The sequence below is a fragment of the Vicia villosa genome, linkage group LG4, assembly GCF_029867415.1.
Source record: "Vicia villosa cultivar HV-30 ecotype Madison, WI linkage group LG4, Vvil1.0, whole genome shotgun sequence".
In the NCBI taxonomy this organism is placed as follows: domain Eukaryota; kingdom Viridiplantae; phylum Streptophyta; class Magnoliopsida; order Fabales; family Fabaceae; genus Vicia; species Vicia villosa.
Window position 1 is genome coordinate 145,601,080 of NC_081183.1, and position 10,822 is coordinate 145,611,901.

Consider the following 10,822-nt stretch of genomic DNA (forward strand, 5'->3'; position numbering starts at 1 on the left):
TGCAAGTAAAGAACTACAATCGCCAAGGAATTTAGAGAACCCAACTTTCCACGCACCTGTATGGTCTCTAACTAGACCACCATATCTTGTCATCCCATTACTTTTGCTAGCACCATCTGTGTTAAACTTTACCATATTCAACACTGGAGGCTGCCAACGCACATCTATTTTTTTTTTTCTTCGATCTCCCTCTAAAGATATTTAATGATAAAGATATCTAACAAAAAATTTGTTACCAAGTATAAAATCATTTTTAAACTATTCCCTACTAGATATAGTTATTACTTCTTTTTCAAATAAATTCTTAATTAATACAGTGCAACTAAATGATTTAAAATATTAAAAAGTCAAAGTATGTACCCCTGTATAAAAAGAGTATTTAACTATAAAAAAATACAAAGAATATTTTAAGAACATCAACTACATTATTAATTTTTAATAACAGTAAAATCAACAACATAAGTTTATAATTAAGGAAGAATGTTATATATATATATATATATATATATATATATATATATATATATATATATATATATATATATATATATATATATATATATATATATATATATATATATATATATATATATATATTAGATAGTATTAATTTCAGCATGAAGTCCAACTCCCACCTACTAATGCTTTTATTTGCCTTTGACACGAATAGATATTCTATTGATTGCTTGAGTTTGACTTGTGACACTAATGAGATAGAGCATTGTGCAAACCAAGAGAGCTCTGCATGCCATAGCTTCCCAGATTAAATTTTCTGCCAAAATTAAATGCCTCCTCGCTTCCAATGCCTTCTACTAAGAACTAGAACCTTATAGCTATACCATATATCTTCATTTCCTTGATCACATTCACCACATTTTGTGAAGAGAGAGATCCCTACAACACTTCTACAAGACAACAAGATCATGGAGGCCAAGAAGCAGAGAATGGCAATCCAAATCCAGGCACTCTCACTGATTATGCTACTGATGGCTTTACCTACTATGACTTGTCCACCCCCAAATGGCAAAGGATGCAAAGACTGCATTTTTGACCAAATGCAAACAAGTTGCCCATCATGCACGCCAATCCTTCACTGCATGGCTCGTTGCTTATGGGATGGTGGATTAAAGTACGCTTGTATCAACAAATGTAATTGCAATGCTTGCTACCCAAATCTCTATGATTGCAAGAAATGCATGCTAAAATGCAAGTGTAACTGCGTCAACTAGCCGACTTAGAAATCACAGTACTTTCTATTACCCTACTTACTTGTTTTGGTTCCAAAATAATTCCCTATTATACGCAAATATTTTCTTTTCAGATACTTTGAATAATTAATGTATCTTTTTTATAACTAAACCAGCAAAAATCCAAAACAGTTGTTGGATCTTGTATGTGTTTTGAGTTTATCATATAATTTCAAAATCAACAAAAGTTATCTAATTTAACTCATTCATGCCACATCAATTTCATTGTCTTGTATATATGCTTATGCTATAACAAGTTCATCAAGTACAAAGCTTCTTAGATAGGTAACTAGGTACATTACATAACTACTTACAGTTAAGAGATAGTAAAATATTGATATCATACAACATATACTATAGTATTATGCTAAACATAGTTATAAATTTTAGTTGAGACATTTTATCAAACAGTAAGTATGCATGTTTGTATACTAAATTGGGAATCAGGGTTCACGAAGAAACCTTTGTAAGCAACGAAACCCAAGAGTTTGAGCACAAAAATTCTCCAGATCATCACCACCTTTCTCTCTACAAATACTTTCTTCCATTTGTTCCATAACTCGATCCCAATTGTTCACCGACCACCAGTCGCATTCATCGACTTTTGCTTCCGAAACAGAGTCAAGAATCTCCTGTAAACCGACGATCCGACGGGTGACTTTTCTCCTGGCTTCTCTCACCGCTGGATCGATTCCGGGAACGGAATCGAGTTTGAGGAGTAGATTCATGAGTGCTTCGTTCATTTTGAGTTTTTCCAGGTGGTTGTTGCGGATTGAGTCTACGGTGTCTTGAAGCTGGATTAGGCGTTGGAGGTGGTCGGCTTCGGAGTCGACGGTGGAGATTTTGCGGTAGAGGGTGCGGATGCGGTGGGATCGATAGATGGATTGGATGGTGAGGGCGGCGTTGGATTGGGATTGGGGAGGGAGTTGAGTGGAATTTGGGTTTTGAGGAGGGGTAGTATGGTCATTGTGGTAGAAGAAGTTGGTGTTGGAATTGGAAGAGGGTTTCATTTCATGGGAAAAGGGTTGATTTGGGTGGGAGTCAGAGATTACAGAGAGTGGCAGGATAAAACTCAGTTTTGAGACATTGGTATTTGTTGAAAAATTGAAAGAAAAAAAATTGGTTTTGGTTTTGTTTTTGGGATTGGGATTTTTACTTGAATGGGGTAGGCGGTTGTAACTTGTAAGGTTTTGTTCGTGTGGGATGAGATCATACAAGGATTTATTTTTAGCAACAGAAAAAGTAAAATAGTGTGACTTTAACTTTTCAATATAAAATCACTAGTTAATTGTAAGTTGTGTTACGAGAAAATTATAACTCCATCATGCTTTTTGACATTTTATTGCATGGTTTGCAAGTCGGAAATTAGTCTACTGTTGCGCACACAGACTTTAGAAGTTACAGTACAAGTGAAGTGATATGTCACTAAAATCACCACATATGATATGTGCACATGCAGCCAAATAAGAGTACTCCCTCCGTCTCATAATAAGTGTCCCATTTGAGTAATGCGCGGTTTTTTTAAGAAAATGATTGGATGTGTTGGTTTTAGTAAAAAAATTAATGTCATTTACTAGAATACCCCTATTAATAGTAGTTGAATAACGTGAAAGTTAATAAATAGGGGTATAATAGTGGAAAAATAATAATGATTGATGCATTGGAATTGTAAATGGACAATTAATTTGAGACAATGAAAAACTGCAAATGGGACACATATTATGAGACGGAGGGAGTATCTTTCTAGAAATCAATACTATGTCGCGTATTATTGTTAGTTGAGGTAGACAATGGATCAGTTTACGCGGAATTAAACAGGGGTGTTCAAAACTAAATCAATCCAATAGAAAACCGCAAATCAAACCAAATTAAAACTGAAACCGCAAAAAACCGCATTTTGGTTCGGATTAGTTTGGGTCATCTTTTAAACAAAATCGCATGGTTCGGTTCGGTTTGCGGTTTGTATTTTGTAAACCCGAATCAAACAGCATTATGTTACAAACCTAACTTTTACTTAACTCACATCCAACTCAAACTTAAATCTATTATACCTTATCTTATGATTACAAACAATTTTCTCATCCTTACCCATATAATTTCAGTCCTAATTTTCTCAAATCTACTAATAACATTATCGCATCTTCTTTCCCATATACATTTTCTCTCTTCTTCTATAATCTCTACTCTCTTATATTCTTTCTTCTTTTCACCTTCTCATTTTTATGTAAATGTTCCGTATTTCAGTTTCGTTTTTATCGCATATCTTCTTCTCTAATCTCCCAAAAAAAATTTCTTTTTCACCTTCACTAATCTCTCGTCTCTTCTATTTTTTTTTCATTATAATAATTTTTATATTGTTTTATGTTATTATTTTATGTTTAATATTCCACTTTTGTCTAATTTAATTTTTACACATTAAATAAAAAATTGTTGTCAAAATAGTTTTGTTGTTATTTGATAGTGTATGAATGTCTAAATACAAAATTATGTTGTCATCTATATGTGTATGTATGGCTCAATAAAATATTTGTAAAAAACCGAACCAACCGAACCGAACCAAACCGCATTAGTTTGATTTGGTTCGGTTCGGATTTTTTTTAAAAGCCAACCGAACCAAATCAAACCGCACGATTTTTTCTCTTGCGATTCAGATGATTTTTTTCGTCAAAACCGCCCAAACCGCACCGCGAGCACCCCTAGATTCAAACACAAAATACACATTCCACCTAAAGACCTGTTCGTTATCAACCCCTAAAGATAACAACGTAGGTTTTTGAAAATAGAAGCTGATTGCATTAGAATAATGTCAAGTGAGGGTGTTGAGACTCTCGTTATATTATGATAATATATTACTAGTAATTATAAATTATGAGTTTAAAGGCTTAGAGAAAAAATGAAAGGTAACTAACAGAAATTTTAACTTTATCTTATTTAGACTATGTTTGGATATGTGAAGTGGAGTGGGAATAGAGCGGAGCGGAGTGAAAATATCATTCCATTGTTTGAAAATTTTATGACATAACAAGGCAAATAGTTCATTCTGCCCAAATCGGAGGGGGAGAGAAAAAATGAAATGGAGTTCATATCACTCTATTATGTTCCGCTTCATCCGTTTTAAATTATACAAACAATGAAATATCATTTTATTTCATCTCATTTCGTTCCGCTCCATCTGATTTCATCAATCCAAACAACGTCTTAGGAAAAGAGACCCTTGTATTATTATTAATTAAAATGAATTTTTAAATCTCATTCGTCGAGATTGTTGAAAGAATAAAGAGTTCATTGCGAATGCTGCATATTTTTAGCGCGGAGATTGTTGCATGTTCTTGATACATGTAAGGGGGAGCACTCTCAATTCGTTTATTTTGTTGTTTGTCTTATTGCTTTCGTTTGTTGAATCTCTCTCATGATTGCACATTTTTTTAATCAAGTTTGAAATCAATTCGTTATTTGTTTTAGCATGCATAAATGATTAAATCAATGATTATGTTTGATTTTAATTAAGATGCTTTTAGTCAATTGTATGAGTTGGTAGAACAAGAACTATTTGTGTTTTTTATTCAAGTTAGGTGCAAAGAAAAATCTCAAAGTATTTTTGAAAATGTGAAAATTTGAGATTTTGTGTGTTTGATTTGAATCAATCAAATTATTCACGCCTTTTAATTCAAATCAAATCCAACAAGAATGAAATAAAACTTTTTAAACAATTAGATTCGAATCAAATTTGTACATGATTCGAATCAAGCAACTTAATGTCATCACTGTCCAATTTGATTCTGATCACACTTTGTACATGATTCGAATCATTACAATATGGTCTTTGAATCGAATCATGCTTTGTACTTGATTCGAATCAAACTAGAAATAAGTCAAAAATTGAATTTCTTTTAATTTCATTGACTTGCTTACTTGACTCCAACCATGCACTGTTCTTGATTAATAAAATATAATCAATTTTTACCTACTCATATTTGTTTTTAATTTCAAGTACATTTAAAATCTTGTAACACCTTTTCTTGTGTAGAATTTCATAATCATTTGTGATTTTCTGTGGAAATCGACTCTCTCTCTCTCTCTCTCTCTCTCTACTCTCCTCTCTCTCTCTCTCTCTCTCCTCTCTCTTCTCTCTCTCTCTCTCTCTCTCTCTCTCTCTCTCTCTCTCTCCTCTCCTCTCTCTCTCCTCTCTCTCTCTCTCTTCTCTCTCTCTCCTCTCTCTCTCCTCTCTCATCTCTCTCTCTCTCTCTCTCTGAAAAAAGTTCAAAATTCTTGCATTTGAATTTATTTCATCTTCAACCTCATATTTATTTTCAGATCTTGACAATGAAAGGTCTGTGATTGATTGGGGGAAATGTTGTCTTGAAAACTAATCGTTCTTGAAGATAGAGTAAAGATTTTTAGATTGTTGGAATATTGAGGAGTTGTCATTAGTACTGACAAATTCAAGTGTGAAAAGAAGTAGGCTCTTCTCTCCATCTTGTCTTAATAATGACTGTGTTGAAGACTACGGATAAGATGGAGTTCTTCTCATATCTTCAGACAATTCACCGTTCAAGAAATTGCATACAAATCAAGATTGCATAGAAAAATTTGACGTAAAGTTGCATACAAGTCAAGATTCAAATTTGAAGTTTTATTTTCTTTCAATATTATTGTGTACTAGTGATTTTACAAGCTCTTGAAATATTTGTCAAAATATAATGAAGTCAAGATGGGAATTTCTTTTTCCACCTTTAAGGTGTGTCCCAAACCTCTGAAACCCTAAAATTACTCTCGAAAATTTTCAAAGATATATTTTCTGACGCATCTAAATCATCTCATCCTTTGTAAATCATGCAAGCAACCCATTTTTGCCACTAATTCTCATTTTTGCTAGTAATTATAAATTATGGGCCTCTTTCACCTTAATAACTTGTCAATTATGAAATTTTTTCAATTATGAAATTGAGTTTGCTCAAGTTCATATTTTAAGATGATGATAAGTTCAATGAAAGTAATAATATATACTTAGTATTAAACATGTTTTTCCTTTATTGTGTCTCTCTTTTTCTTTATGCTGCTTTACTTTTTTGGGTACATTTTGTAATTATTACTCTTCACACTAAATGATTACTCTTTTTTTACGATGAATGTTAGACCGGTTTTATAGAATCTATATGATTGTATTTTGTTATTTTAAATCCAATGTTTTTGCTGCTCCCTTTTTTTTATGGTATATACGAAAGGTTTGATTTAAATTGGTAATATAGTTTCATTTATACTTTCGTTGATTCAGTGCACAAGTGACTGCATTACAATTTTCTAACAAAGGAAAAATAACTAATCTTGCAAAAGAAAATTCCCGAGAGAATGTTATAATCATTATTTCATCTCAATATTTGATCCATGCTAAACAAATGAATAGCACACAACAGAACATAACAATCCTCATAAAAGCCAGTTTTATTCAAGTCTCTTTCCAAGTATTAGAAGAAAATTACAGCAGAAGAACTACTAAGGAGAAAGGATTCCTGATTCTACAGCTTCAACAACAACCTCCACCATACTACACCACTGGAAAATACTGCCCTCAAGGAGCTGGTGGAACGATCTTGCCGGTGCACGTACCAAACCCAATAGTGTAACCATCTCCCTGAAAAAGCAAGAATTTTAGACCTTTTCATATAAAAATTCTTCAAGTTCTAGTGTTCCACAACAAATAAAAATGTCACATGACTTTAGCTATTTGAAGAAAATATAACACTTTAGAAAGGAAAAAAAGGCATTGAAGACTTTAATTTGATTGTAACCTTGGTATATCCAGTTAAGGTGACTTCATCTCCATCTTCAAGGAATTTCCTATCTAACCCATTTAAAGAAAGCGAATTTTGTCCATTCCATGTTAACTCTAGTAAGCATCCACGAGACTCTGGCTCCTACAGTGAAAAACAATCATTATAATATTACTAAAATTCATCAACCAGATTCATAGGTTACAATTCATGAAAGAAAGAAAATGTATTCGAAAGTTAGACACCATAAAATATTGAATCTTACGGGGCCACTAATTGTCCCAGTTCCAAGGACGTCGCCTGGCCTCAGGTTGCAACCATTGATTGTGTGGTGAGCAAGCTGTTGAGTCAATGTCCAGTATCTACAAAACGACAGGTCTAGAATAAGTCGATGCATAAAATTTATGTATAACAGTTTCAAAGGGTACATGAACGACTGAAAAAAAAAGTAACGGAGCAGGTAAGGATTAAATCAATGCTATTTAAAATAGAGTCCTTACAAGTGCTTGAGGTTACTCCGCGTAACAACACTTGAACCATTGTGACCAGCAGGTTTAATGTGGACCTTGCACCAAGGAAGAAGTTTTATGATTAACTTAAGAAATCGGAAAGTTGGCTGTTGTCTACAAAGATCATGCAGAAATATTGTCACTGACATAAGCAAAAGAAGGAAGATTCTTTGAAATACCTCCAGTGAAAGATCATAGTTTTTGGATACTTTTTCGGCCAAGTAAGGAAGTGGAGGAGGATCCTGCATTTTACAGATCGGCGTGTTTATTACGAACTTCATACATGAGCAGCCTAATTATAAATATCTAAAATGTCAATCTCAAATGTAAGAAACCGGTTACCTGTTTCGGGGCTTCACAGGCAAAAGGCTCTAATGCATCCAAGGTCACAATCCAAGGTGATATCGTCGTGGCTATATAATTTTTGGCACACACCGTAAAAGAAGATTAACACTATAATTGCATTGATAATTAAGAAGATAACTTATATTCAAATGCTCAGTTTTTTTTTTCAAAATAACTAAAACATTTGAAGTAATTAATTGAAACTTGCCGAAATTTTTGCCAAGAAAAGGACCAAGAGGAACATATTCCCATGCCTGAATATCTCGAGCTGCAAAATACAATTAAGTGAAGCATCAACTATAGACCACATTAACATCAAAAATAGGTATTGAATTGAACAATTACCACTCCAATCATTCAGTAGAACAAGTCCAAAGATATGATCTTCAGCATTGTTTATATCTACAGGTTTTCCTAGTTCGTTTCCAGGTCCGACAATGGTAGCCTGTAAGAAAATTAAGATTGTATTCATAATAAAACAAATGAAAAACGGTAAATTAACATAACAACTCATTCAGAACAACTAAAACAAAGAAGTAAATGACAGAATATACAACATTGATTTTCATATTTTTAAATAAAACATGGCATGCACATTATAGTAAGAAATGGGGCATTAGCAAGTCTATGTAGACAAAAAAGCTAACCATTTCCAACTCAAAATCAAGCTTCAATGTAGGGCCGAAATAGGGTGAAGGGTTTCCAGCAGGATGAGCTTGACCTCTGAACAAACACACAAAGTAGATAAATATTAAGACATACAGAGCAATTAAACAAACAAGGTTACAAACGAAGCTAAAGATTTCTATTTTCATTACTTGTTTGTTCGACAATAATTATCAAAGTTGATTATTTCACACATATTAAGGAAAAATTACATATGATAGAGAGTAGAGACAATCATGCATTACAAAACTTCCTATCTTAAGAAACAAAACATTGATAGAATATATATTCATAAATTGTAAACCTCCAAAAAACAGATAATTTAGATATCCCCCATAGCGTGTGAACTAACGACTAGAAAATATTTCAATTAGTAACAAAACTTCTGACCTTGGTCGAATAATATCTGTTCCAGAAACAACAACAGAAGATGCGCGTCCATGATAAGCAACAGGCAAGTGATACCTGTGAATCAAATTCCACCCATTTCTTCAGTACACAAGAAAAAATTACTCTTGTTCAATTTTAAAAGCCCTAAAACTCAACACACCAATTCTCTAAAACAGGAGTCTGCGGTCCGCGAAATATGATTCCACAATTTTTAGTATGATGCAGAGACGAAAAGAAGTCTGTATAGTCCCCAACTGCAACAGGGAGAAGCAATTCAACTTGGCTCTGAAAACACACATCCAAAATGTTATAGCAAGTTACAAAGAAACACAATACAACATTATGAAAATGTTAACAACAATGTGTAATACCAAAGGCACAAGTGCTTTCTTTCTCAGAGCTTCATTGTCCCTCAAAGTTGGCTCAGTTGCTGCATTCAAAAACAAAATCAATTCAATCAACATAAAAACCAGCCATTGCAGCTCATACAAAATCAGAGTATTGAACATGCATGAACAAACTTGCTCAGTAGCACTGACACCTCTGAAAAAGATGTGTCCGTATCAGTGTCGGACTCCGAAACCAATTATTCATTTCAAATTATTACTAGTCGACATAAACTCATAATCACAATAACATAACGTTCAAGAATTTATACATGACAAGAGTTTTTGAAGAGTGGTCCGAGCTTCCTTCCATGCTGGTCTTCCGAGTGATACAAACTTATTTAGATTTGGCTGTTAAAACAAAATGATAACAAAAACAACATCATAAAACTAAATATTAAAAAAATAAATAATATAATATAATATAATGTTGCAAATTACTAAAAAGGACAAAATTGTGTTCGTTCTCGTTTTTCACTTCCTTCCGAATTCTAAGCGGAAACAAAAAGAGTGTGTAATAAAGTAGGAATTTAAAAATAAAATAAATTCCACGAAAATTTAGGTAAAATAAAAGAAGAGTTTTAAGTAACGCAGATATTGAAGCAGAAAAATTAGAAAGTGTAGTAGAGATGAAGAGAGAGTTGAGGAACCTGGAGGAAGCAATCGGAGTTAGTTAGAAGAGTGCCGTTGAAAAGACCGGCGGAAGAGATCTCGGAGAGGTCGAGAACGAAATCGCCGATGGCTACGCCGGGACGAGGGGGAGAATCTGGTTGGGGCTTGAAGATTCCGTAAGGGAGATTCTGAATGGGGAAGTGAGAGTCTGGGTGAACTTCGACGAAAGATTGAAGAAGAGACATGTTGATGAGTGATGACGGTTGCGTCGTGGTTGAGATGAAGTCAAGGATGGTAACTAGAAAGAAAGAGACAAAAAACAGAGTGTTTGTATATAATGAATTTCTAGAGATATATATATATAGTAGTAAAATTGTATCCGTTCGATGAAGAGAAGATGGTTAGATACGTAGAGAGAGAGGACAGGTAGCCACCTACCCTTTTAAAGAGTGAGTTAGTGACACGCTAGTCTTTTATTGTACTGGTTTTTGCATTTCACCTTAGCACGGGTAATACGACGAACTGCTAATTTTACTCACAAGTAAAAAATATCGAGAAATTCTTATGTAATTATGCACGGTTACAATTTGTAGGTGCATTTGTTGACGGATATAACTAAAATTGAGAAGAAGAAAAATTTGATCGGTAGATAAAAGTTAAAATGATGTAATAGGCAATATAAATAGAAGCGGCAATTAAAATAGTAATGCAAAATGCAAGTAGTGCTAATCCACCTATTAGGGTGAATAAAACTCGCAGGTCCGAACTGAATCGAACCGAGTAATCTAGTTGATTAGACATTTAAGGATGTTATTTTGGTCTTGCTGGTTGATTTAGGGATGTTATTTATTATTATGATCTTGTCGATTTATGTTATGTTGCGTACATAACCATAA

At 33.5% G+C, this 10,822-nt stretch overlaps 2 protein-coding genes across 2 annotated transcripts; both read right to left on the bottom strand.

The window, feature by feature from the left end:
• Positions 1-1,414: 1,414 nt before the first annotated feature.
• On the bottom strand, positions 1,415-2,526 carry LOC131595402 (BAG family molecular chaperone regulator 5, mitochondrial). The gene has a single exon (XM_058867744.1). The coding sequence runs from the start codon at positions 2,255-2,257 to the stop codon at positions 1,691-1,693; it is 567 nt and encodes a 188-aa protein (XP_058723727.1). The 5' UTR covers positions 2,258-2,526; the 3' UTR covers positions 1,415-1,690.
• A 4,059-nt stretch (positions 2,527-6,585) lies between these two features.
• On the bottom strand, positions 6,586-10,274 carry LOC131599866 (fumarylacetoacetase). The gene is made up of 14 exons (XM_058872113.1): positions 9,965-10,274; positions 9,587-9,665; positions 9,300-9,358; positions 9,089-9,213; positions 8,929-9,003; positions 8,520-8,595; positions 8,218-8,317; positions 8,081-8,140; positions 7,870-7,940; positions 7,707-7,769; positions 7,519-7,583; positions 7,284-7,380; positions 7,037-7,162; positions 6,586-6,879 (listed from the first exon to the last, which is right to left on the bottom strand). Exons 1-14 carry the CDS (start codon positions 10,169-10,171, stop codon positions 6,817-6,819), a joined length of 1,266 nt encoding a protein of 421 aa, XP_058728096.1. The 5' UTR covers positions 10,172-10,274; the 3' UTR covers positions 6,586-6,816.
• Positions 10,275-10,822: the final 548 nt, after the last annotated feature.

Coding starts and splice junctions, on each gene's coding strand:
- LOC131599866 (XM_058872113.1), bottom strand. CDS start 10,171: ATGTCTCTTCTTCAATCTTTCGTCGAAGTTCACCCAGACTCTCACTTC. Junction 9,004..9,088: donor ACTCCTGTTTTAGAGAATTG/GTGTGTTGAGTT, acceptor TTTGATTCACAG/GTATCACTTGCCTGTTGCTT. Junction 7,770..7,869: donor CCTGTGAAGCCCCGAAACAG/GTAACCGGTTTC, acceptor TGTAAAATGCAG/GATCCTCCTCCACTTCCTTA.
- LOC131595402 (XM_058867744.1), bottom strand. CDS start 2,257: ATGAAACCCTCTTCCAATTCCAACACCAACTTCTTCTACCACAATGAC.